This window comes from Psammomys obesus, unplaced genomic scaffold (genome assembly GCF_907164565.1).
Source record: "Psammomys obesus unplaced genomic scaffold, mPsaObe1.curated_primary_1811, whole genome shotgun sequence".
NCBI classification, from domain to species: Eukaryota; Metazoa; Chordata; class Mammalia; order Rodentia; family Muridae; genus Psammomys; species Psammomys obesus.
The window spans coordinates 16,622,933-16,650,855 of record NW_026585894.1 but is presented as its reverse complement, the minus strand read 5'-3'; the positions used below and the strand labels follow the sequence as shown (position 1 = coordinate 16,650,855).

At 38.4% G+C, this 27,923-nt stretch overlaps 1 protein-coding gene across 3 annotated transcripts; it reads right to left on the bottom strand.

Moving 5' to 3' along the window:
• Nucleotides 1–233: 233 nt before the first annotated feature.
• Nucleotides 234–26,047, bottom strand: LOC129671031 (PABIR family member 2-like). 3 transcript variants are annotated; one of them, XM_055599672.1, is made up of 10 exons: nucleotides 25,981–26,047; nucleotides 25,082–25,187; nucleotides 22,378–22,453; nucleotides 16,918–16,961; nucleotides 16,778–16,832; nucleotides 16,432–16,533; nucleotides 16,073–16,158; nucleotides 15,047–15,111; nucleotides 8,080–8,176; nucleotides 234–3,051 (listed from the first exon to the last, which is right to left on the bottom strand). In XM_055599672.1, the coding sequence occupies exons 2-10, from the start codon at nucleotides 25,177–25,179 to the stop codon at nucleotides 2,907–2,909; spliced, it is 768 nt and encodes a 255-aa protein (XP_055455647.1). In that variant the 5' UTR covers nucleotides 25,180–25,187; nucleotides 25,981–26,047; the 3' UTR covers nucleotides 234–2,906. The 3 variants fall into 3 exon arrangements, with proteins under 3 accessions (XP_055455647.1, XP_055455648.1, XP_055455649.1); XM_055599673.1 differs by having other exon boundaries at nucleotides 15,047–15,108; XM_055599674.1 differs by lacking the exon at nucleotides 8,080–8,176.
• Between the last annotated feature and the right edge of the window lie 1,876 nt (nucleotides 26,048–27,923).

The window sequence follows — 27,923 nt, the reverse complement described above, 5'->3', positions numbered from 1 at the left end:
CTGTTAAATGTGATAAAATAGTCTTGAAAAATTGACAGATCATGTGGAGAGGCATCTTCTCTACTGGGATAGACAGCTTGGACTTGAAAATAGCTACCTATTAGTTCTCTTGTATGAAGGATAATCTTTTACTCAAAACTTGACCTGCTCCTAGAAACAGAGAATAAGCTCCTGGAATATGGTGACAGAAAATAATTATAAACAGCAACAAGAGAAGCAGACCTTTAAAACTCTTGTCTTTTTAAATATGTATATATACTTTATTAAATTCACATTCTTAAGATAGACACTAGGTCAACATTTCACAAAACTTTCTATTATTCCAAAAGCAGTTATCATAAAACAGTGGTTTATAAGTCGGTCAAGCAAAACCAGGATCTATAGGATTTTATTATGTTTTCATTTCTTGTACTAGTTTTCAAATAGAAGCTTAAAATATATGATATAATATGAGAATAGGAAGAAAGAAATTTGGTTTATAACAACAACTGCATTTCAAATATTAGACTTTATATAAAAATAAATGGGTACTGTCAACAAAGCTGCTCTGTGGATTAGCATATTACCTGTCTTTTGTTTATTTCAAAACAATCCCTGCCCAAACTTAGCTTTCTAGTCCATTTAAACAATATGTGGGGCAACAATAACAAAAGGATAGTTTACAAAGGAAAAGACAATGTGGCAAAAAAAAAAAATCATAGGAAAAAGTGGGGATTGACAGAGGTGGGAGAGATATGTGAGAGGGTGAAGAATGAGAATAATCAGAATGAATTATATACATGTGTAAAATCTGCAAAAGAACAACTTTAAAACATTAAATTAAATCCATTGATAAAAGTTGGCTTAAAACTGTAAAGTGAATCTTCCTGACCCTTTGATCTCATCACACCATTTCAATTTGCTGCTCTGGTTTTACCTTGCCACTGAATTTTTAATATAACTTTAAATATCACATTTCAAAGGTTACTTCTTAAAAGTCCCAAATTTGGATACAAAATTTGAACTGAAAAGAGTTCCTTTAAGGCAAATAAGACAGAAGAATGAAGGCAAACCAGTTTCTTGAAAGACAAAGTCATCTCTTATTATTTTGAAAGCAAAAGCTGTTGAATATGTTTCATTAACAGAGTGGATATACCAAGTGCTATCAAAGAAATGTTTCTTTAAAACAGCACACAAGTGGGCAATTCTTGTAACAGTACATTTACATTAGGTTTGAAGGATTATGAGCTTTTCACAGCTAAAGCAACATGGGAACTAAAGCCAGTAATAGCTGTTGTGACAGTGATTACAATGTTAACTTGAGAACAGGCCTAATTCTATAATCACTGCTGCAAGCTAAGTGATGCTCTCTAATGATTAGAAGAGAGGTTTTGCTTCAAGCTCACCAACTTCTAGCCTGAAGATTCCTTCAAACCACCTCTAAGGATTTTAGATTTCAAAAGACTTAAGTTTAATCATTTTCTGCTTGTTCCTTACATCCACTTAAATGTGAATATAAAAACAATTAGTCCATCTACCATGTTGAACATTAAAAGGAAGATAACAACACAGTCTACGTAGTGTAATAAATAATAAATAATGTAACAAACCATCAAACTTGGATTTCTTAAATATCTTAGTCAGGAGTTTCCACTTGTAAAAATGACAGCATATTTTACGTCTCACTGCATATACACTGCATAGAGCTCAGAAGACTTCTGGAAGCAGAGGGCACAGTAGCATTTAACTTTACAGCTCCTCAAAGCTTCCTTACGGATATTACACTGCCCTCTATAAGGCAACAAGAACAAGAACTGGGTTCTGACTCTAGCACAACACAATAACCAAAAATACCAGGTAACTACATGACAAAACAAACTCAATGACAAAAAGGAATCAGAAAAAAATCCAACAAAATAGCACTCACATACAGAAAGCGTCCACTTCCAAAAGACCCTATGATACATATCCCCTATAGGACAGCAATGTACCCCAAGGCACCTAAGGCCTCATAATACTATCTGAGACATTGACAGCTTCATGAACGCTTGCTTTTATACAGTCGTTTGTGTAAATAACTATTCGTTCATTTGTAGATGTTCCACATATCTGGTCAAGGCAAGAATTTCTTCTCCTTGATAACACCACCTAGAAATATCAACAATATTTTATATATTCCTTAGGGCACCAAGTTTGGGGAGGGAAACAGCAACTGTGGTAGCTAAGTCCTAAGAACCTGAGGTGATTAATGTAGGCATTCTCTAAGTCCATTAACATTCTCCACTCTAAAAGCAGTCTTCACTGCATACATCCCAACAGCAAAGAAGCAGTAACAGTGGTGATGGAAGCGACTATGGGTTTCTTCCCCTCTGTGAGAAATGGCAAGGAAGCAGCTCAAACAGGCAAGGGAAACAAAACAATGTACTTTAAAGCTGATGCAGAAAAAAAATGAAAATTTGATGTAATCAAAAGCAATCTGAATATTACTATGAAATAAAGAGATGGGAAAGTGTGTAGTCACCAAGAATTTTTATAAATCTCTCAAGCAACAAAATTTCTGATCAACTGTTATGTTACTGCTAGGGAAAAGAACAATCATAGAAAATATGCTTTAGTGCTCCCCTTAAGTGCGTGAAGATAGGTGCTCTTTGAGGCACTAGGGAAAAAATCCACCAAACAATCAAAAATGTGTATTTGAGATTTTGACATTTAGTCATCAAACACAAAATGAGGTCAGCCCAAACAAATGTTAGTAAGGTAACTATGCTTGCAAAATTGAACTTTAAAGGCGAGGTGCCCAGAAATGAGCATCAGAACGGTTGCAATTTGCCAGACTTTAATCCCCATTATGGAACAAAGTTCTCCACATTCCTCACTGAATGGTTTATGTGGGAAATAGTTAGAACACTGAATCAGAAATGGGTAAGTCACTTGGATGAGAAATCATCCATCAAGACGAACGAAGAGCATGAAGTGGAGCATGCTACTGGAGACTCTGCGGGACCGCTGCCTGTGGCCAATGAGTCTGAGGACAAGCGACCGCTGACACTACTGCCATCCAAAATATCAGAACTGAGGACAAAGCAAAAACAATTATAAGCGAATGCATGTATTAGGATACACATAGCATGCAATGACGTGATTTCAAGGACGCACACATCAATACACATTGGTAAATACTAGGAAGCATAAAGGCCACAGCAATGAAATGTATAAGGTACTGGGCTGAGAAGCCTGTGAAATTCACAAAACCACAGAAACCCCAAAGTAAGACCTGCAATGTCCTGTATACTTCTATTATCCCTCTGGAGGTGCCTGACTATCTAATATATGATATGTACTCCTCTTGATATGCCATGCTTATTGTATGTGTGTGGGTGGGGGAGGGGTTCCTGACCTTCCATCTTTATATTTATCTTCTTACCTGTGCAGAGACTTAAAGCAAGAATAACTGATGTTTACTAAGGTACCTATTCTCAAGCTAGCTGAAGTGTGCCTTCACACATATTACTTCTATTTTTTCCACTGCCCTAAAACTGACCATTTTGTTTGCCTACTCCCTAGAGGCTTCAATGCAAATATTTTTAATGATTTCCTCCCATTAATTTTTCCCATTCTTCTCATCTTAGGAATTTGTTATATTGTTTCCTTTCAGACCCAAAGATCTCCTTGCTATCTAAAAGAGACTCCTTTTCTTACCCCTCTCAGTTACTCTACAGTTAAGCTTCTAAAATGCTCTCTCTCCTCATGGTCCTCATCACGTCTCTTTAATCCAAACAACTGGCCTCTGTTCTCATCTTCCCTCCAAAACTGATCTGGACAGCAAGTGCCTCCATAAGCCATCCCAGGAATATGCTTCCCATCCAGCCCAGATGCTCAGTGTTCCCAGGTATCAACTTTGGCCTGCCTTGAAAACAGGGCTTCTTTGCACTTTACGCAAAACCTAGAACTTTTGCTTGACATCAAGTTGTCTTTCTTACTTCAATTCCCAGGGATCTTAGATCTGGGCCGTGTACTTGCCTTGACTTTACTCATTCACTTATTCTAATATTTACTAAGTGCCTGCTAAGTGTAGAAGGTATATAGACAGTTAAAGGACAATGGTGTGAAGGACAGACAAGGTCCCCGGGCTCACTGAATTTACAGGAGAGTGGAGAAGACAGAGACTTAAATAATCAGGCTCATGCAAAACATAATTACACTTTGTGATGTGAGTAAAAAAGGGCAGAAGGGACAGGGGGCTATGAGTTTGACCTATGGGGAACCTGATCTAACCTGGAGGAACTGTGAAAGGATGCTCAGAGGTGAGACTTGCATTCTGGTGGAAAAGACGAGTAGGTATTACCTCTGGAAGGTGTAGGAAGAAGCAAAGATAGTTCTGGGAATTAAAAGCAGGTGAGTACAGAGGCAGTACAGAGTCAAGAGAACACAGTGAGAGACAAACTGGAGGAGTTGTCCAGCAGTTTAAGTTTACACAGACACTCTTTTTATATTTTGAAATGGAAGAAAAACAGAATTATAGGAATTGTGACTCAAGGAAATACGTGATCTAGTCTGTCACTAGCTCCGTGGCAAAACCCCTTTGTTCTAATACATGAAATCAAAATATTACACCTCTAATATTATTTTTGTAAGTTTCCAAGCTGATGTATTTTCATTATAAAGAAGCTCAGAGTACATTTGTAAGTCTCAGGCCTACGCCATCCTCCTAAAAGGCAACTTTTCCTTTCCCGCCTTTCTACTCACTACTTTTGAAATGTCATTTCTTTCTTTCATGATTTTACCTGCAGTGCTAAGGGTGGGACTCAGGCCCTCATGTATGCTGGGCAAGCACATTACCACTGAAGCTACACCACAGCCCCCTCTGTCATCTCTTTCTATTGCCTGTGGGTTGTTTTTAGGTGGAGACAGATTACAAATAGGTTTTGGAAGAGTAAAAACAAAAAATGGAAACAGTATACTCCACATTGCTCCTACACTATACACACTGCTATCAAATGCATCATTAATAATACCACTTTAAGTAAAATGTCTGGAAAAGTTAGTTGCCTCTGATATTCGTTCTACCACATAGCAAAATGGTCCAAAATATGAATTATTCAACAACTGAAAAAAAAGTTGCACAAATAATTTAAGACACTGGAAAATCAAAATAACCTTTTTATTTGCCTTTCTATTTGGAACATATGTGAATTTTTCCCTGAAGCTTTTTGCCTAGACTAATATTAAAATCAATTTACTTTCCTAAGGCACATACTGGCTGAGCAGCACAAGGGCATGCTCTATTCCATTTGGCAGGAAGAAAAAAACTTAGATTAAAATTTGGCCACCATGCAGATAATCTGAAGATAAAGAAAGAATTCCTTATTGCAAACAGCAGAATGACAGTGAGCCCAGGATTAGAAGATTTCATTTTTAACAAGAGCTGCTCGCTTAGGTGACTCTTGTATTCATTCCCAAAACACAAAATAAGAGTGTGCAGGAAATGTTTTTCTTAACATTGTTGATTACTTACTAGAAAAAAAACTAACAGAGACATTACCAATTAGAAAAAAACAAACAAAAACGAACTTTTCAAAATGTCTCTCTACCATTACACATAAAAGTCTCTAATTTTTCTCACTGTTGGAAAATGGCAAAGCTACATTTTTATTTCTGCTGCAATTAGCTTCAAAACTTAGTAGTGCTTAAAAAGTAGATATTGTCACTGAACTAAGATCCAGATTCTGTTCTAGTTAGCGTGGCAGGACATGGAAGAAAAGGTCAGAGGCCATGTTACCCCATCATTAATTAGATCCATGTAGAGCAGGACTTGTGTAACCATGTACTCCACAGGAATCACTGTGTGCATATTACTTTTATTGATCAACATTACATCTTATACCAGAGTTTCTAAAAACGATAGAGTCTGGTCCAAATTGAGTTTCTTACTTTCTCACATGTCTGATCAGAGTGCTAATGATAATGAGCCTTACTTCCAAAAGCCAGACAATCATGAGAGAGCAAAGATAATTCAGACTAGACTGACATAGGACTATCTGAATGCAAAGTGAACTATGTGAATTCAAAGTGAACTAATTCACACCAGCCAGGACTGGTGTGGAAATATAGCTCAGTGGGTAAGGGTACTTGCTGCCAAGCCTGATGACCTGGGTTCAAAGGACAGAACCAACTCCTGAAAGTTTTCTTCTGATTTCCACATGTGCATGCCCATACACAAATAAAGAATTGTAGAAAAATCACCTAGGCATGGTGGCACATGCCTGTAGTCCCAGCATTTTAGAGGTAGAAGTAGGAGCATCAGGAGTTCAAGGTCATCATCCTTGGCTACATAGTAAGTTTAAGGCTAGCTTTAGATAAAGAGTAAGAATTCTATGTAAAAAAAAACATTAAAAATAATAGCGTGATAGCACATGCCTGTAGACCCAGAACACTTGAGACTGAGGCAGGGGGATCTGAAGTTCAATGCTCGACTGAGCTACATAATGACTAGACTATATAATGAGAAGACTCAAACTATAAATCTAACCCAAAATGTTAAAATTAACTATCACATTAACCACTGATGCACTGGGCAAGAAAACTCAAGAATTTTCTTTCTTACAGGCAAAAGAGGGTACCCCTTAATCTCACCACAGGGATAGAGACCCTGAAAATACTGCAGACACATACTGTCATATTCCCAGCTCAATGAGGAACAGAAGAGAAAATCCATTTAGAGGATAGCATTCTATTTTAAAAGTGAGTGCCCCTATGAGTTTTAAAAAGGATTCTGAGCTATAAAACCCAGGGAACAAAAAGTTCTAAGAGGTGTTACACAATTGTGTATAGAACATGAATACCCAGCAAGTTGACTGGAATATCCTGAAAGATTTCAAAATATTACCTAGGAATTACTACTATGCTTTTCTCTTAGATGTCTGTAGGCAACCAATTGTTCAACCTCAAAATAGGAAAAGAAGTCAATTCTTTCATAAAATTCTGGAAACCCTTACATTACAGACCTAACCTAGAATAAGAAAGACTATTGACCTGGACTATAACTTAGTAATTGTTACTTTAAACCTTCACATTAAAGCTGAGGTTGATGGTACATGGCCATGGTCCCAGTACTCAGGAGACTAAAGCAGGAGGGGTGTGAATTCTGAGCCAGCCTTGATTACATAGTAAGCTTGAGGTGAGCCTGGACTATATAGTAAGATTCTGTTTCAAGATGCAAAGAGAAACTGCAGTCTTAATTAGCATTGTGACTGATCACTATAAATTCTCTAAAAATATTTCTATCACAATAGATCACATTACTTAACAAATACCAGGGCATAATGTTTTGAATATGAAATGTCCCCCCACCAGCTCATGTATTGAATGCTTGGTTACCTGGATAGTGGTACTATTTTGGGTGGCAGAAAATTTAGGAGGAGGAACCTGTCTGCAGCAAGGAAGCTACAGAGGGCATGAGCATAAAAGTCACACCTTGTCCCTAGTCCCTTCTTTTCTCTATGCTTCCTGGCATCCATGAGGGCAGCAAACCCTGTCAGATGTTCCTACTGCCATGATGACCTGCATCACCACAGGTCCAGAATCAAGAGAGCCCGAGAACTACACTGAAACCAAGATCTGAAATAAATCCTTTTTCCCTTGTTTATGCCAAGGACTTTGTCACAGTGGTCAAAAGCTCAACTAGTACACATAGTTAAGAGAATACAGCCATTTTTTAAAGTCAAAAGTATGAAACATAAAATGCCAGCAGTGATAATCAATATCCATTTTCTCCACAGCAACCTAGGGCCTCTTTCTCACACCAGTCACTATATGACACTATCCTATGATGGTGATGACACTACATCACACTATCCTATCCACTGAGGCAGGCTGACCTACCAGAGGCTAGGAACAAAAGCAAAGGTGCAAAAAGGATACACATACTTCCAACGTAGTATAAGTGACTTTCAGAAGCCCTGGTTATTCAAAATCCCTTAGACCTCTGTGGAGACTCCTCCTCTGTCAACATGGATTATATTTTACATTATATCAATATTCTTTCAATGTGTTTTTTTTTAATGTGAATCATACCCTAAAAGTTTTTAATTTTATTTTTACCATGAACTGAGATCAGACAATTGGGCAGCATCTGTAGACAGCATGTTGGTGGAGCCTTGGAAGAGTCTCTTAGGCTGGCTTTCTGTCTCCATTTCCACTATAACAAAAGAAATGTAGCTACCATAAAACAATTTTAAAAACCCAGGACTGGTGCTAAAATGAGGGTGATATTTGCTTAACCAAAGCTCAGAATGGCTCAAAACTATTATGTAAAAGCTCCTGCATGTGCCAGGAGTCCAGAGTTCCAGAGCCTAAGGCAAGAAGATCAAAAGTTCAAGCCTAGGCTACATAGCTACTTCCCGGTCAGCCTATACTGTATAAGATCTTTTCTCAAAACACCTCCCCCTCAAAACAATGACTTTCCCACGTGCTTTAACATAAAAGAAATGTTTCTATATACCTTAGCAAAAGGGAATAGTTTTAATTTTTTCATACATTATGCAATAGCATCTCTCTCTCTCTCTCTCTCCCTCCCTCCCTCTCTCTCTCTTTCTCACACACTCTTTTTAACTTGAATCACAGCTAACTGATGGGAGAAATAAAATAAGTATTCCCAAATGGTTAAAGCTCACAGTAAATATTTTATGACTAGCAAAGAGCACTTATTTTAAATATTTTGATGTTTTAACATTTCTTCAGACAGCAAAAAAACACATTTTCTGATAATGTGGAAATAGAAGGTTAAGTGAGATGATATACTAAAAATAAATACATAGTTGAAAGAACACCTGTGTGAAAGCAATAATAGTAATTCAATTCACACATTTGGAACTAAACTGGTTTACTCAACCCTGTAGATTTTCACAGAACCTGTAATCATAAAACATGGTGTCAATGGAAATAGTGCTTAACCTTTTACTGCTAACTATTAAGGGTGGGTTACCTCATCTCCCTACCCCAACCTCTGTTTTCATTTCAAATGTGCGTAGTCATTGGATTTGATGGTCTTTACCTGAGCTTAAAAATAAAACAGAAGACGCCAAAACCATACAATGGAAAAAAGACAGCATATTCAACAAATGGTGCTGGTCTAACTGGATATCTACATGTAGAAAAATGTAAATAGATCCATATTTCTCACCCTGTATAAAACTAAAGTCCAAGTGGATCAGAGCCCTCAACATAAAACCAGACACACTAAATCTGTTAGCAGAAAAATTGGGGAAGAGCCTCAAAATCATTGGTAAAAGATACAATTTCCTGACAGAACAACAACAGCACAGGCTCTAAGATAAACAATCAATAAATGGGACCTCATTAAAATGGAAAACTTCTCTAAAGCAAAGGACACTGTCATCAGAAAAAAACGACAGCCTAGAGACTGGGAAAGGATCTTCACCAACCCTATATCTGACAGAAGGCTAATATCCAGAATATATAAAGAACTCAAGAAGTTAAACAGGAACAAATCAAGTAATCCAATTAAAAACTGGGATACAGAGCTAAACAGAGAATTCTCAATAGAAGAATATCAAATGAGAAAAACTTAAAGAAATGCTCAACATCCTTAGTCATCAGAGAAATGCAAATCAAAACAACCCTGAGATTTTACCTTACACCCATCAGAATGGCTAAAATCAAAAATTCAAGTGACAACACATGCTGGAGAGGTTATAGAGAAAGAGGAACCCATTACATTCTCCATTGCTGGTGAGAATGTAAATTTGTACAACCACTTTGGAAATCAATCTAGCACTTCCTCAAAAAATCAGGAATAGTATTACCTCAAGATCCAGGTATACCACTCTTAGGCATAAATCCAAAATATGCTCAAGTATACAACAAAGACATTTGCTTAACCATGTTCTTAGCAGCTTTATTCATGATAGCCAGAATCTGGAAACAACCCAGATATCCCTCAACGGAGGAATGGCTGCAGAAATTGTACACATATGCAACGGAATACTACTCAGCAATTAAAAACAAGGAAATAATGGAATTTGCAGGCAAATGGTTGGAACTAAAAAAGATCATCCTGAATGAAGTACCCCAGAAGGAGAAGGACACACATGGTATATGCTCACTTATAAGTGAATATTAGAAATATAATATAGAATAAACATACTAAAATCAAAAGAAGCTAAGCAAGAAGAAGGAACCTGGGTAAGTTGATCATTCCTCATTCAGAAAGGCAAACAGGATGGACATCAGAAGAGGGAGAAAACAGGGAACAGGCAGAAGCCTACCACAAGAGGGCCTTTCAAAGACTCTACCCCGCAGGGTATTAAAGCAGATGCTGAGACTCATAGCTAAACTTTGGGTAGAGTACAGGGAATCTTATGAAAGAAGGGGGAGATGAAAGACTTGGAGGGGAGAGGAGCTCCACAAGGAGAGCAACAGAACCAAAAAATCTGGGCACAGAGGTCTTTTCTAAGACTGATATTCCAACTAAGGTCCATGCATGGAGATAACCTAGAACCCCTACACAGATGTAGCCAATGGCAGCTCAGTGTCCATGTGGGTTTCCTAGTAAGGGGTATAGGGGCTGTTTCTGACATGAACTCAGTGACTGGCTCTTTGATCACCTCCTCCTGAGGGGCGAGCAGCCTTACCAGGCTACAAAAGAAGACAGTAGAGCCAGTCCTGATGGAACCTGATAGGCCATGGTCAGATGGAAGGGGAGGAGGACCTCCCCTATCAGTGGACTGAGGGAAGGGCATGGGACGAGAAGAGGGAGGAAGGGTAGGATTGGGAGGGAATGTGGAAGGGGGCTACAGCTGGGATACAAAATGAATAAATTTTAATTAATAAAAAATAATTAATTAAAAAATAGAACACAAAAGCCAATTTAAGATACATATGGGGAATATATCTGTAATCCCAGCATTTCTGAAGTAGAGGCAGGAACATAGCCACCAAGTCTGAGAGCAACTAGGCCACCCAAGGTGCCATAACAGTCTGTACTACAGAGGAAAACCATCTCTCAACACAATCAAGGAAGTAAGCAAAAACTAAACCTATTGGATTCTATACCTATCTATTCCTCAGCAGGACCATGGAACTGAACTTAAAACTGTATGAACTACTTATGGCAGAAAAAGACCAAACAAGTACACCTGTAACCTTCATTTCCCCTATTATGAATTACATCATATTAATAATCTTCTGGAGCTTTTGTGAAAATAACTGAAATTAATAAAAACTGTGTTTCTTATTTGCTTTGTTTGGTGCTTTAATTTGCAACTTTAAAACTATATGGTTTTTAATTCTGGCAAAGAATCCCTCCACCTACTGGTAGATATTGGAAGAGCTACTAAACAAACTAATTCCATAAACTTTCTGGGCAGATTTTACTTTAATAATAACAACAACAATAGCTTTCATTTAAAGTGTGCTTTCACCTAATACTCCTGAGAACATTCCTAAAGTTATAAAAAATTCTTTGCAAGATTAAATAAAGGAGCTTGGTTCACTAAATACAAATATTGTCACTATTAGGATCTACTCTCCAAAGCACATCATCTTTAATATTGTTTTGAGAATTTCACACATGTATAAAATTAAATGACCATACACCCCCAATTCCCATCTCTTACTCTCCATGTGTCCTCTCTTCATGTCCCCATTCCAATTTCATACTGTCCTATTTTTTTTAAAATAACCTTCTAAGTCCAGTATTGTTCATGTGTGCATAAGTTTGAGGCCATCCATTAGAGTACGGGCACCATGCAAGTGGCTACAACTTTGTATAGTCCTTGGTAGTCTAGACCTCACTATGTAATCCAGCCTGGCTTCAAACTTACAGTGATTCTAATGCCTCTAACTTCTAACTACATGGAACAAAATGCTATGTATATCCCCCTTTGCCCAACATCTCTGTGCCACTGTGTCTCTCCTCTCTTCTTTCTTTCGTAAACAAGGTTTCATGTATCCATCCTAGGCGGGTTTTAAACTTCCCAGGTAGCAGAAAATGACCTTGACCTTCTGACCAGCCCTATTTGATTTTTTTGAGACTGAGCCTCATGAAGCTGAGTTGACCTTGAATGTCACTATGTAGAAGAAGAATGATCTTGAAATCTTTATGTTTTGTTGTGGTTTTGTTTTTTTGTTTCTTCTCTGTGTAGCCTTGGCTGTCCTGGACTCACTTTGTAGACCAGGCTGGCCTCAAACTTACAGCAATCCACCTGCCTTTGAGTCCCTTCATGCTGGGATTACAGATCTTGAACTCTTAGGCCTCCTGTCTCCACTACCCAACTGCTGTGATTACACAGCTGTGTGCCACCATACCTAACTATCCTTAATTCTAAGTTGCCTCAAATACAATACTTCTTAATTTGTGTGTGAGTCTAGGACTAAAAAGATTTCACCAAAGCCATTTTCCTAGTATTAATTTATTTGTCCTAAAGGTGATCTGGATTGCTTATTTTTGAGGGTTTTAAAAAAACAAATGTGTTTATTTTTAGGTGTACGAGTGTTTTACCTCCATATGTGCATGTGTACCATGTGTGTCTGGTGCCTGCAGAGGCCAGAGGAGAGAAGGGATCAGATCTTGTGGAACTAGAATGGTGCTTGGAACTGAATCCAGTTCTTACAAGAGCAGTTTGTGGTCCCAACCATTGAGCCATCTTTTTAGCCTGCCCCACCATACTTTTTGGTTTCTGGAGGCAGTTTTACTCTATATCCCAAGCTGGCCTAGAACTGGCTATGGCCAGGATAGCCCCAAGCCCTGGCAATTCTATTGTCTTAGCTTTCCAAGTACTTGGATTATAGGCATGAACTACCACACTAAGCTAAACTACTGTTTTAAATGTTTAAAAATTTATTTTTATTATTTTAATAATGTGTGTGTCCATATTCATGTTGACATGTGCATGAGGATCCTTTGGAGTACAGAGGTATCAGATTCCCCCTGGAGTTACAGGTGTCTCTATAAGCCACCTAATGGAGATTCTGGAAACAGAACTCAGGTCCTTTATAAGAGCAGTATGCTCCCGTAATCACTGAACCATATGTCCAGGCCCTTAATTGTATTTTTTTAATGCAACTATTAAAACTCTTCTTTAAAATGACATTTGCTTATGCCTGTAACTTGAAGCATTTTCCTTTGGTAATTCTAGTATTTCAGGTTTTACATTAAGGTCTTTGATCAATTTTGAATTGGTTGTGTGTGTGTGTGTGTATGTTGCATGTGCAAGTGCTGGATAAAAGATATGGATCTAGTTTCATTCTTCTAAATGTGGCCATCCAGTTTTCCCAGTACCACTTGCTAAAGAGGCTGTTATTTTTTTTAACACCTTTACAACATTAGGTAGATGGGTGCTGGAGATATGCTCTGCGATTAAGAGCATCTGCGGCACTAGCAAAGGACCCAGTTCAGTTCTCAGCATCCTATGGTGGCTCACTCAAACCCCATCTATCCACTCAAACCCCAGTTCCAGGGGATCCCACACTCTCTTCTGCTCTCTACAGGCACTGTATGTATGTGATGCATACATATGCAGGCAAAACACTCATCCACACAAAATAAAAACAAATCTTGTAAAAATTATGCATAAGTAACTCTGTAGGTCTATAAAATGTACAGATTCCAGATTAAATTTTTAAATGTACAATTATGTGGATGTAAGTGTGGGTGTGAGTATAGAACATAAAACTAGAAAGGGTATAAGGGAAAAAGAAGTCTCAAGTACACAGAAAAAAGGGAAGTTAAAAAAATACAAATAGGGGCTGGAGAGATGGCTCAGTTGTTAAGAGCACTGTCAGTTCTTCCAAAGGACCCAGGTTCAATTCCCAGCACCCACATGGCAGCTCACAACTGTCTGTACCTCCAGTTCCAGGTATTCTGACAATCTCACACCAATTCATATAAAATAAAGTTAAATAAATTATATTAAAAAATACAAATACAAATAACAAAATCATTGAAGGAGGGCAAAAGGAGAAGAAAGGGATGAGGTAGGATAGTAGAAGAGGATCAACATAAACTAGGCATGTATAAAATGCCATAAAGAAACACATTACTTTTGATGCTGATCCAAAAAAGAAAAAAGAAAACTATAGACAGGTGATAGCACCTACTTATAATTACAACACTTGGCTGGTAGAAGCAAAATGACCAAGAGTTCAAGTCTAGTCTTGGCTAGGTAGTGAGTTTTTTGCCAGCCCATGTGACATAAGACTGTATCAAAACCAAAACAAAACATTAATAATAAAAAGCAAAATAAAATGGCACCTGCCACTTCTAATGATACAGTCAAATTGCCAGTAATAATGACTAAAGCAGTATCAAATATCTTGGCCATGTTTCAACAAACACATGCTATCAAGGGCCTTACATAAACATCTAAAACTACTACTGACTGAGAAAACTTTAGTGTGTTGTGCTTCAAAATAAGCTATTGAGAGCACCAACACACATCAAAAACATTACAGACTTGACCATTTGACAACTTTACTTTGCTGAGGCATGATTTGCTGATGGGAAAGTGAATGCCACCTGAGCAAACTCCATTTTTTACAGATCTATATTCTATGCCAGTATAGATTACTGCACACAAGTCAGGTTGTGCATCTCTTTTTTGTAAGAAGGGAATTAGTTTTTGGAATATATATCAGTAATATGAATATGATAATATAATTCATATATGAATTATAAAAATATAGACAATAAAAAACAGTTAATGTATATAACTTAGAATCCATAGCGCATGCTGAAAATATTTAACATTTCTTTAGAAAAAAAAAAGGAATTCTGTGAATTCACATCAGACAAGAATTCTAGTTTCTAATTCAAGCTTGGCTAAATTCGATAACAGAAGTGTGATGAATCCTTTCTTCCAATATTACTAAAATGAATGTATACATACTTAGTAAGGTGTACAATGTCATGATCTAGCACATATACAAACACATCTATTACCACATCTACTTACCCTTTTTCATGGTGTGTGATAAGAACATTTAAAATCTATAGTAATAGCTGGTTTAGAGTATGTAACACAATATCATCAATCATGTTGCCACATACCTTTTCTCTTAAGAGGACCAAGAACACTGGGCCTAATGCACTTGACTAGATTCTGACTCCTCCTGCTTTGACAAATAAACAAACATGATGATATGAAGTGCTTCCAAGATGAAAAAGACTAAAATACAGCATTTCATCCCACCAAGTAAGTAACATGGATAGTTATATAGACAGAAACAGAAAGTACTTGTATCGTAGGGTGATTTGAGTCAGCATATGATATGAACAAAACATGGCATTTTAGCCATTTAAAATATTCTTATATTAAGAATATTAAGCATTTAAAAATACTCATAATTGCTCAAAGAAGAGTCTTACTAAAAAAAGTTATTTGCATTTGTATCTATAATCTCTAAATAGTATTAGGGTATGCAAGAGTGTGTGTGTATTGGGGGGAGTAGCTTAATGGTGAAGTGTTTGCCTAGGATTCATGAGGCTCTTGGTTCAAGCCTCACAATCAATCCATCAATCAGCATTAAGTCTCAAACACAGAATCTTGTAAAATGTTAATGCCTCAACATAATCAGTAAGCATATGGTTGTTCACTATGAAGTCCTAACAATTTTGATGTCTGAAAAATTCCATAACAAAATTAATTTGATGAAAAAAGTAATGAATGATACTCTAGCCACATTTAGCTCTGTGTGGGGTGTGTGTGTGTGTGTGTGTGTGTGTGTGTGTGTGTGTGTGTGTGTGTTATACATGCATGTACACGTGCATGTGCAAGTTCATGTGCTTGTGTGGGAAAGCTCTTGCAGGCCAGAGAAGGATGGTCTGTCACTCTCTAGCTTATTCCTGTGAGATAAGGTCTCTCATTAAATCTGCAGCTAGGCTAAGCAGCTAGCATACCTGAGCTATCTTCCTAGACCCACCTCCCCAGGTGCTGGGGCTATAGAGGCAAGTGGCCACAGTGAGCTTTTCATGTGAGCTCTGGGATCTAATTTCATCATGCTTACAGAGCAAGCAGTATTACCCACTGAATCATCTTTGCAGTTAAATTTGAATTTAACATTCAAATTCACTTACCTTGAAAAATGTCTCGGATCCGGAACAGGACTTGATGGCATATCATTGCTACTCACAAACATTTGCAAAGAGGGCAAAAGGCACTGCTAAAGAAGCACATGTACCATTAAAACAGTTAGAGCATTTCAGTTTTCCAAGGGTGCTTTTTTTTCATTCTGTTGTTTTTCAAAAGGTTCTTTTGAAATATGACAGCAACTGTATAGCTATCCAAGTGCTTTATACATATGATGTTTTCCCAATGTACTACCATAGGTTTTCATTGCTTCTTCTAGTCTATGGAGACTTTGAAAGTGAGTTGGATTGTGCCCATAAACAGCTTGCTGAGAAAAAGGACAGTTAATATCTTGTCGACATCCTACCTTTCCAAATCCTCTGGTTGGCGAAGGCGCTGGACAAACTGGAATGGAGCCAATCCTCTTTGGAGAACATAGTATCTCTGGCTTGTCAAAATCACTGTCACTCTGTAAATATAAAGTGTTATTCTCATTCAGCATATCACAGCTCTTATTCACTACTACAGTAACATCCCCATCTCTGAAGAGTACATATGGATACATTCAAACATTTTGCTGATAAAGCAGAGATCAAAACTGAGAATCATTCTAGAAGCAAGGACAATGGTCTATTAAAGAATCAACCAAGTCAGTTGAACAACACAAAGATTTCTGGAAAGTTACAAAACAAGCACACATCAGAATACTTTACCAGGCTGAAGCTTTCATCCCAAAACTGGCTTATCTGCATCCCTGATGGTGCTTCCCTAAAAAAAAAAAAAAAGAAAAAAATCATCAGGGCTTACAAATGAGGCACATTAGGGGCTAGGCCTGCCCTTGCTAACCACTAACCTTTCATCTGAAGTTTCTCTGTTCATCATATCCAGGCCTTCTTCCTATAAGGATAAGCATAGGTGCTAAATCATAATTTTCCTCCATGTGTCTATTTCAAATAAAACTGGAATAATCCCAGGTGATCAGAACTCTCATCCTCAGATTGTCAGCCATGCCAGTATTTTAAAGTACACTCAGAAGTGCAATGCTTCCAGCTAACTACAGATGCACCCTTGATAATCTATAAGATTTTAGTTTTAAATTTCTGACCTGGGCTAGTAAGATAAAATGACCCTTTATATTTGGCATAGTCTGCTACTAAGAATAGGATTAGGTGAAGGTGGCAGCAGCTAGGAAGAAAACATTTACTATTTTGTGCATCACAAAGCATCAGTCACTGTCAGTGTTACAACCTCTTCCTACAGAATTCTTCATATTCTTAGAAACTTAGCTCTGTAACCCCATAAACATTAATACACTAAAGGCAATGCATGCATTTTCTTGAGAAAGCACACCAGGTGTCCAACCTCAAGGCACCATCTGCTGCTAGACCAACAATGACTTTAGCACTTTTCCCAAATGAATGGAAAGCTGTGCAAACTTAAGGGGAAAAGGACTGGGCCTTAGAAGTATTCATTATCCCACTAATCTGAAATAAGGAGCTATGTGAAATGGGAAAGAAAGACGCCAGTGCGATCGATTTTTATTACTGATGCACTAATGAGTAAAGATAGGCCCAAAACCCAACACCACATTTTGTATATGATTAATGTTCTCGGAAGTACTTTAAAATGGCAACAAGGACATTTTGCTTCCAACTCTAAGGTTTGATTTCTAATACCATCACCACAAGCCATAATAGTTAAAGGAAGATCAGCATTAGAGGGAGAGCGTTTGCTTCACATGCACAGTGCCCTAGGATCAATGAAAGAAGGCAAGGTTAAACTTCAAAAGAATTGCTGCTTTCCCTTACTTCATGTTTTTCTTCTCTTTCAGACATGATTTCATGTAGCCCAGGCTGTATTTGAGCATGTTGTTTAGCTGATGATGACCCTGCATTTCTGATCCTCTAGTCTCTACCTTTTGAATATCTGATGTATGGAGTACTGGGGATGAACTAGGGCTTCATACATGCCTGGCAAGGACTCTATCAATGGTCTCAAGCCCTCATTTTTTAACATCACAAAACTGAAATGATTTGGAGGCTAAATTATGTTCCTTCAAAATAATTACAATCCTATAACAAAATGTAAGATATAAATTCAAACCAGTGGATCTTTCAAGATTGTTACAGTTGTAATGTAAATAATTACTATTTTCTCCTAAGAAATACAAATGAACTTTATAAGAGTATAAAATCAAATAAGACAATTATTCTGATTAAGACGCCTTATGCTATTATAACTTAGAAAAAACAATTGTAATGTAGTGAGCTATTTAACAATGGGCTTTTTAGGCAAAAGCTAATTCAAGTAAAATTATCTACTAAGATATGATTTTACCTTAAAAGACATGTTCCCATTACCCATCCCTTTTAGTAAAATCTTTTACAAAGTCCTTTTCTTTGCATTATGAAAGCAATACATGCTTACCACTGAACTTTTAATGAGTTCACTGAAAAATGATACACTACCAGGTAAGGAAATAAGTCAGGGTTGCTCTAACAGGCTGATGACAGGCTTGGTGGTAAAGTACACATATGTGTGTCAGTTAGAAAAGGTAGTGAAATTATTAGCAAAGCCAAAGTGAGGAGGAAGTCAGAAATTTAAATGCAATATTGATAAAATATACAATTTCTCAATCTTAGATAAGACTACAAAGTGGCTCAGAAACAGGGAGAGATAGGAACAGAACTATGTCTAGAACCAGAAACAAGAATAATTTATCAGCTGAAAAAAGAATCTTCTAAGACCTTTACGGAGATGATGTCTAGTAGTGTTAAGGAAAGCAAAGAGCTCAAGTGGGATAAGAAACGAGGCCCCTGATACTGACAATTAAGTGGGCAGTAGTGACATTTTCAAGGACAGCCTTTGATGGATCCTTTAAAGAAGCAGCAAGATTCCCAACTAGCTGGAAATTAGGAGACAAGAAGCTAGAGGCTAGATTATTCTTTGAAAAAGATCAGGGAAAGGAAAGGAAGAACAGACCTAACATGAAAAGGGGCCATTATCCCTTTCAATAGGGATATTGAGAAAAGGAAGTGGGAGCCAAAGACTTAGAAAGAAAGACACTGAAGAGACTGACTGAGACTCCTAGTTTAAGATAGAGACAATAGCTACACAAAGTGACAAGGGCATCAGGAAAATAGATTAACCACCAGGGAGACGTGCCAGATGTGAAGAAGACAAGGCCTGTTTTAAGGAGAGAAAAAAACTCGTATTATAAAAGACAGGTGTCAAGCCTGGAGAGCTGGCTCAGCAGTGAAGAGCTACTGCTCTTGCAGAGGGGCTGGGTTCAATTCTCAGAACTCATATGGCAGCTCACAACTGGCAGTAACTCCAATTCCAGGGCATCTGACACTGTCTTCCGTCCCCCTTGAGCTCCTGAATGCATATGGTGAAAATATATTGATGCAGGCTCAAACACACATTAAAAAACATATGTATTTAACCAGGCATGGTGGCACACACCTGTAATTCCAGCACTAAGAGAGGCAGAGGTAGGCGGATAGATCACTGTGAGTTTGAAGCCAGCCTGGTCTACAAAGTGAGTCCAGGAAAGCCAAGGCTACACAGAGAAATGCTGTCTTAAAAAAACTAAATAATAATAATAAATAGTAATAATTTTAAAAACTAATAAATAGGTGTCTGCTTTATCTGTGAAATAAGAAGCATCTTTGGCTGCAAGTGAACAGTGATAAAACAGGAAGGTAGCAGAGACTAAACAACAACAAAAGACATAGAATATAACTTTGGAGAACACGGAATCAGTGGTGCCTTAGCCCCTGGAAAGGATTAATCTTCCCTTTCAGACTACCCATCTTTTTAACTTCTCTCCTTGTACTCAAGGCAATACCACTCTCCTGATCACAATGAAACACAATTTCAGTCAGTTGGAGTCCTCCTTCTCCCATAATTGTTATTTTAAAAAGTTGTAATAGTGAAAGGCTGTGTAAGCAGAATAATTACCTTGTTTGGTAATTATACCATTACACATTCATTTGTATTTTCTTATAGAAAATAGTGATTATTTACTTTATGACCGTTACAGTCCTGCAAAATCCACTGGTTTGAATCATATCTTACACTTTGTGACTGGACTATGATTATTTTGAAGGGATGTAATTTGGCCTCCAAAGCAACTGCTAGCAACTATTAGCAGACCTTTAACCCAAAACTACCCTTCTGATTTGCTGCCCCTTACACAACACTGAGTTGCAAGCTTAATATAATTGTATATAAATTTTTAGATGATTCACAAATATATAATCAGTTGGCAAATTACAGAGATCCTAACTCTGCTTGTCTTTTTACCATCTCATCCTTTCCATTTCATCTACTAACATTTTACTCTTTGCTTGTTACTATGGGACAAGAATGAGCACATTAAGATTTCTACAGGATGCTGTAATATTAGTAAAGAGTGTCATTAATATGATGGTGTGGGAACGTGTACAAAGGAGATATAAGGATTAAAGTAGGTTTCAACGAAGCAAAAAAAGCTAGAAAGGAGGAAGATGGGGTTGATGGGTAGCATAAGGATCAGGGAATTTCCGTGGCCCTTTAGAAAATGAGACAGCCAGAGCAAAGGATGGCAAGGAATGACAGATGTGCCTAGACCAGAGCGGATAAGAATCTTCACCTCTTATAAAAGAAATAAGTGAAGTGTAGAGAGGCAAATTCGCTTTTCTTGTCTTTGCTATGCTTCTCTTATCAGGAGCACAGCTGTAAAACACATAAGAACATTTTCATAAACCCAACAAAAATAAGTAGTTGTATTTTCAAGTATTGTCAGGGAAGTAGGTGAAACAAATCAAACCTCTAGATAGCTAACATACCCTGTTTAAGTATTTTTAGCCAGTTCAATGGAAATCTTTCTAAAATGTGCTCTACTATCCCCCTCCTCAGACAGGTCATACCAAACAGAATGGCACTAGAGGATCTCTAGTCTAGTGCCAGCTCTGCCACTTACTACTGTGTGATCCTAAGCAAGTCACTTAAGTCATCTGAGTCACTTGCTGCTGTTTCTAATTGGGAAAAGAAATACCTTTTGCCTTGTCTCTTTTCTGCTTCATGGAGACTGCTACATGAACTAAATAAGTGAAAGTACTTTGTAATGTAAAATACCATCAAAGTGTAGATATTAGTGGAAATTAAGAGAAGGTTAATGACCTGAGATCTTTAAGAATATTACCATATGTTTCTATACTAGTGACACTCTCGGGACTAGCAACAGGCTCTTAGCCCTTATGCCAAACCACAAACTTATTGGGAAGGGGGAAAAAACTGTCTGCTTTTCTGCTTCTCCCTCTCCTCTCTTGCTAACAAGTATGAGCAGACCTTTAACCCAAATGTACCCCTTCTGATTGGCTGCCCTAACACATCACTGAGTTGGAAGCTTATTATAATTGTGTATAAATTTTAAATGATTCAGAGGTCAGAGAAGCTGTCCTATAAATAAATGGGTAAACTTTTGTGCACAGACTATGGAAATCTAGTACAGCTAGTTAGAGATCTGTGTGCTTACATCTCAGATGTCTAAGGCTGCCAGGTGAGTGAGCTCTGCATGTGAAGTGCTACTATATAAAAACCTCTTCATAGGGCTGGAGAGATGGCTCAGCGGTTAAGAGTACTGTCTGCTCTTCCTAAAGAACCCAGGTTCAATTCCCAGCACCCACATGGCAGCTCACAACTGTCTTAACTCCTATTCCAGGGGATCTGATCCCCCTCACACATGCAGACAAAACTCCCATGTACATAAAATAAAAATAAATATTAAAATGTTTTTTTTTTTAAAAAAAACTCTTCATAATATTCCCCAATACAGCTATCTAATCTAGTGATTTCCAACAGCTCTGGCTACAGAGAAAAATATACACTCATCCACTCTTCTGGGAATATAAGCACATATTTTACAGAGGTCTTTATTTTAGACAGCCAGTGTTATCTGACAGATGAGTGTTGTAAACACTCTGTCACTATTTGATTTTTTTATATCCTAGGAGAAATAAAGACCACTGTTCTCAGCTATATTTGAAGGTTATTACTGATTTACCTCACAACTGTGATACAAGTAGAAATAAATAACAATGAATTTTTTTTCTACAAATACAGTTCTACAGCAATGAAAGCAATTTTAACCCTCCCTCCAAATCACTCCTAAAAGCTGAATGGCCCTAGCAAAACTAGTAAGCAAGATGGGTAAACAAAATCTTTTTCAAAAAACAATTGTGCATCGCACATAATTTCCCAGAAAGTGTTATATTTGAAAGTATTTTCTCCAATCTAAATCACTCCAGACACTTACGTTGATACTTACCAAGCTATGATGGTTCATAAATGTTGTACTGTTCCAAGTTCTAAGTGGATATGGCTCAAAATCCTGTGAAAGGTCACTGAAAAGTAAATAAAATAAAATAAAATGGATTAGCATCTTCAAAAGAAAGCTGTCTTTCAACTGAACTCAACACCCTCCAATTTGTAGCTAACAATGGAATCTTCAATGGTTCCTCATTTCCTACTGACAAGGAAGTCCTTACTGTCCTCTTAGTAGGGCCAGGCTGGTGTACAACGATTCTGCTTTTGTTAGATACTTATCTCCTGAGTAGTTAGGGGACAGCTCTGAGAGGTATTGGGTAGAGCTCCAGACTGATTCATTCCAGTTGCTTTGGGTCAGAAGTGCACCCCCAAACCAGTTCTTTGTAGATGTGAACAGCTCATCTCTTTATCCCAGAGAAACATGACAGTTACTTACTGTTCTGCCTGTGCTACCACCTGAGAAGAACTGGTGAGCCCTATTCTTAAGACTGAAGTCTCACCAACATGAGAAATACTCTCCTGCCTCTGAATACCTATGTCCAACTGAATAGATATAACTGAAGAGGTTTGCAATTTTTTCTTTCTCCTCATGTTTGACTCACATGCCATCCCTGTCCTTCCACACTTAACCCAAAAGCCTTGCCTCCATGAAGGGATGGCACAAACCCCTCCTCATTCTGCAAATTAATGCAATAATTTCCCACTTTGAACTCAAAGAAACTAGGAGATGGCACACTTCTTGAAACAGCCCCTTGCTTTTTAAAGACATGATTTTGCTATGTCATCCAGGCTGATTTTGAACTCCTGGGCTCAAGCATACACCATGACAGCTGGGTAAATATTCTTTTTATTTTTGATTGTAGAAATAGAGATAGAATCAAGAACCTTGCATATCCTCATCAAAAGCTGTACTCTGAGCTACATCACCATACCGATATGGTACAGATGTCTGTATGTTTCAGCTGATGAAGCCATGGCCTTCCACATGCTATGCAGACAAGTACCTACCACACAGCTACATACTGAGCTCACCTTCTATTAAAAAAAAAAAGAGGGGCTCCCCAGCACCACAAAAGAAGTAGAAAAAGGGAAAGAAATAAAAAAGTGTAAATGTGTATTAAATCTCCAGAGAGGTGCTTTATTCATCTTTGTATAATATCCCTAAAGTGCCAAGCAGCCTGATCTGCCCATGAATTCAAGGAAGCCAGTCATGGTGGCACACTCCTTTAATCCCTGAAGAGGCAGGCGGATCTCTGTGAGTTGGAGGCCAGACTGGTGTACAAATCCAGTCCAGGATAGCCAAGGTTACACAGAGAAACCCTCTCTCTGAAAAAAAAACAAGAAAAAAAAAAGAATTCAAGGATTTTCAAAACTGGGCTCTAAGATACCAGTGACAATACCTGTTTCAGCTATCCTCACTTTAAAATGAGAAAACAGATGCAAAAAGCTTAAATAACTTACTCATGAGCACAGCTAAGTGGTGACAACTGAAACCAAATGGTCTCTTCTCTCCTTTTCTGTCAATTCATGCTATCTTTCAAGTAATTACTTAAATTGTGGCTCACAAAAGTGTTTTTTTTTTCCTTAATTTTCTAAATGCAGGTCAGTGGGACAGCCCAAGGCCTTGGCAGTTGCTTGCTTACCAGACTCTCAGAAAACAAGGGAGGAGGTGAGGTATCAACGAGACAAAAATAGACAGTTTCCTCTTAATATCCAAAAATTACTTGGTGATGCCAAGAACCACACAAGAAATGCAACTGTCACTTCATCATTGCCTCAGTTTCAAAATCATATTTAAATCTAGAAAAAAAAAGTACTTGCCCCCTCTGTAAAAAACTGATTTTATAATCAGTTCAATCGGTGGCAAAGCATTATCAAGCCTTCGACTGTGCTTGAAAAAATGTTTGGCGCTAATATTACTCCCATCCTCTGCTCTATACTAATGCCCTCTCTGGAGTCTCAAAATCTACCTCAGATGAATTGTCTACTTACAAAAGTGAAATGTGATAGTTTCACTAGGAGAGCAACCAGCCTTCACTATCACAGCTTTTACTTAAAAACTCCTTGGTGTCTTGTTCACAAGAAAAGAGAACACCCGGTCACTAAAATTAAAGGAGTGATTTTTTTTCCCATTATTTTCTCAAACCTGTGTTTCACTGACCTAACTACAAACCATCTCTTTTTTTCTTTTTATTCACTGCAGCTTTAAAAACTGAAAGCACTGTAACTAATCCAAATCACTTAATAGGATATGCCCACACCATGTAATCCCAAGTTATTAGATAAACTGTGATTTCTTAAATCAAACCTGTTAATGCCAGGGTTCCTAAACTCAGCTTAGAAACAGCAGTTCTTAGAGACAGGTGTCAAGTTACAAGCCTAAATAAGGGGGTTCAGCTTGATTTACTATGACGGAAATTAGCCAGGGCAAGCAACCTGTCAGCAGAGCCAGAAGGTTTCTATATACTCTTTTAGAACTGAACAACATGGGCCCCAGGTAGAGAAGGACCCCTTTCCCGACATGGCCAGAGTGTGAGGTCAAACTTTCCCTTCATCTAGAGGACCAAGTCACTGTAAAGAAAATAAAATCTCAACCCCTCAGTTTGGAGTTCAAATGAACTCGAACTGGTACTTTCGGGAAGGAAGCCTTCTAGCCCAGGACAAATCTCTGAATCCCACACTCTCTCTTCCCCAATTCAACTCACCTGAACACATGGTCAAGGGGAGCACTGTTGGATCGTCTCAGGGTGCCCCCATCAGAAGTTTCACCCTCAAAATCCAGTTCCATTTTTTCTTGAGCCATTTGGAGACCTGTTAGACCACACAGTTAGTAGTGCTCAGCTCTGAGTGCTTTACTATGGATTCACTACAGGACTGAGCGGCTGAGGTCTGGTAGCTGGGGGCGGGGTCTAATGGCCAGAGGCTTGATTTCGAGGGTGGAGAAAAGTAGGAGAGGAGGATGTAGTTGAGGAACGATGTGGCGGGGAGATTTGGGGGACAGAATAGTATGCAGTTTGTGTTGGGTGGGTGACAGGATGAAAAAGATGATGGGGGAAAGACAAAGGCGAGAGAACAAAAATGAGTCACAATGGTTGATAAAGGATAGAAGAAAATGCAGGGCATAGGATAAATGGAAGAGGACCGAAGTGGGAAAGGAAGACAAAGGTTAGCGGAAAGAGGAGCACAGGGACGGGAAAAGAGGAGGACGGAGTTTGTAGAAGAGGAAGACATAGTAGAAAAGGGAGTAAACTAGGCAGCCGCGGAACCCACGCTGTCATTTTTCCCGCCTAGGACCGCACACGCGGCTCGGCTAGTTACTGTGGCTGCCTTTACAGCGCTAGTAATAACTTAACAGCGGGCCAGGAGGCCTCGGCAGTTCCAACTCCACATACTCAGAGTCTCGGTCTCGTCCGCCATGCTCCAGGACCCCCCCACCCCCCGGGGCCCCTCAGCGGAGGGATGGCGGTTTTCGCTCCCTGGTCCCCGCCCTCCTTCAGAACTCGGAAAAGGGATTGGCCCTCTACGCCACAGAGGCGCTGTTTCTTTCTCTTGTTGGCTCTAACAACCGGCAGAACCCGACGGAGCTCAAACTGAATTCTATAACCTGCTGCTTCTTTCGCCTCCCACGCTTCACAAACCGGAGCCTCCACAGGTCCGGTTCTTCCGCATCTTGTAGCCCTTTGGCCGTTGCGCATGCGCTTGGCAGCTGCTCCAATGGCCTGCGGGCACGGCGCATGCGTAAGAGCCTCGCTCATAAACCACCCTTCAAAGGGGCGGGGCGTTACCAGGGGGGCCCAAAATCTTCCTGCGTGGCATTGGTCCAGGAACCCTGGCGCTTTATTTTGAAAAGAGCCAATAGTTTGGAAACTGAAGCATTACTTTTTAGTAGTTTAGACTATTATTCAAGTGAAAAGGATTTTCACATTGTTTCACTCCGAATTTGTACTTTTACCCCAGTCATTTCTTTACAAAAAAATGTTATGTTCATTTGTATAGGGGATAGTATGTGCGTGTGTGCGTCACCTGTGTGGAGGTCAAAGAGGTCACTGGATCTCCTCGAGCTGCAGTTGAAGGCAGTTGTAAGCTGCCCAGCTTGGGTGCTGGGATTGGAACTCGGGTCCCCGGCAACAGCAGTAAGAACCCTTAAACTCTGAGCCATGTCTTCAGCTTCCCTTACTCATTTATTAAATTCCTTGCTTGTGTTGGTTTTCTGTCTACCAAGGTCTGATTTATTTTCAGATTATCTGTTTTAGCTGCACTAGACAAAAATAAGAGATTCAGTTTCTTCCCAAGGCTTATGGAGATTCTAACAACCATAGTTACGATGCATTGTAAACGCTGGAATTGTTTTCAATAACCACATACATGGTGCTTACTATATGTGGGGCGGTATTATAACAACTGCAAAAATAACAATCATCTAATCTTTACCTCCTGAATATCCCTTCCAAGATATTACTACATCCTTTCAATCATCCAACTCTACAAAGTATGGGAAATATACTAGTTATGAAATTGGTTTTGAAAATATAGCAAAATGAGGCTAGAAAGACGGCTGAATGGTTTAGAGCACTTGAGGCTCTTCCAGAAGTTCTGAGTTGAGTTCTCAGCACCCACATCAAGCACCTTCACAACCTCCTGGAGCTCCAGCCCCAGCCAGAGAACTCCACACCTTCCTCTGGTCTCACTGGGCATCCACAGGCATGAGGCATAGTCTCACACACAATATAATATGTATACAATAAAAGTATAATATTATATATATGCTATACTTTTATATACATATAATATACACATATATAGTGCACATACACACATATACATATATAATGTATGTAATAATTCAGACTGAAGAAATTGCCCATTGGTTAAGAACATTTGCTGCTCTTGCAAAGAACAAGGGTTCAGTTTCCACTACCCACATCCGGTGGTTCACAACCACCAGTAACTTCAGCTCCAATGGGTCCAACGTTCTTTTTTTGCACACACGCACACAAATAAAATCATTTTTCTATTTAGCAAAAATCATTTTCTTATCTCCTCAATTCAGTTGTTCCAAATTAAAGTTACTCCACACAATTTTCATTTAACACCTCAGCATTTAGGCTTTCTGACTATAAAATGAGAGTTTATGTATATATTCGTTTGTTTTGTATATATGTGTCTATAGCCCACATTTGAAGCTAAGAAGACAACTAGAGGGAGTCAATCTAGTCTTTTCACCATGTGGGTCCCAAAGGTTAAACTCAAGTTGTCAGGCTTCACAGCAAGCTCCCTTACCTTCATGATCCATTTTTTTGGTCCTATTATGAAGACTTGCAAATAATTTTTGGATAGTTTCTTTATTGTTTTTTTTTTGTTGTTGTTGTTAAAAATCATTTAATAGTGTTTATTCTTTAGTCAAGCTTGCTGAAATTTTAAAGACATTAGACAAATTAAATTTAGAGGAATTTATTTAACCAAAGAAATGACTCATTGGTTGTTCAAAACTCTTCATTTCCTTTAATCTGCCAGCTACATTAAAAATATGACCTCCGCAATAAAGGC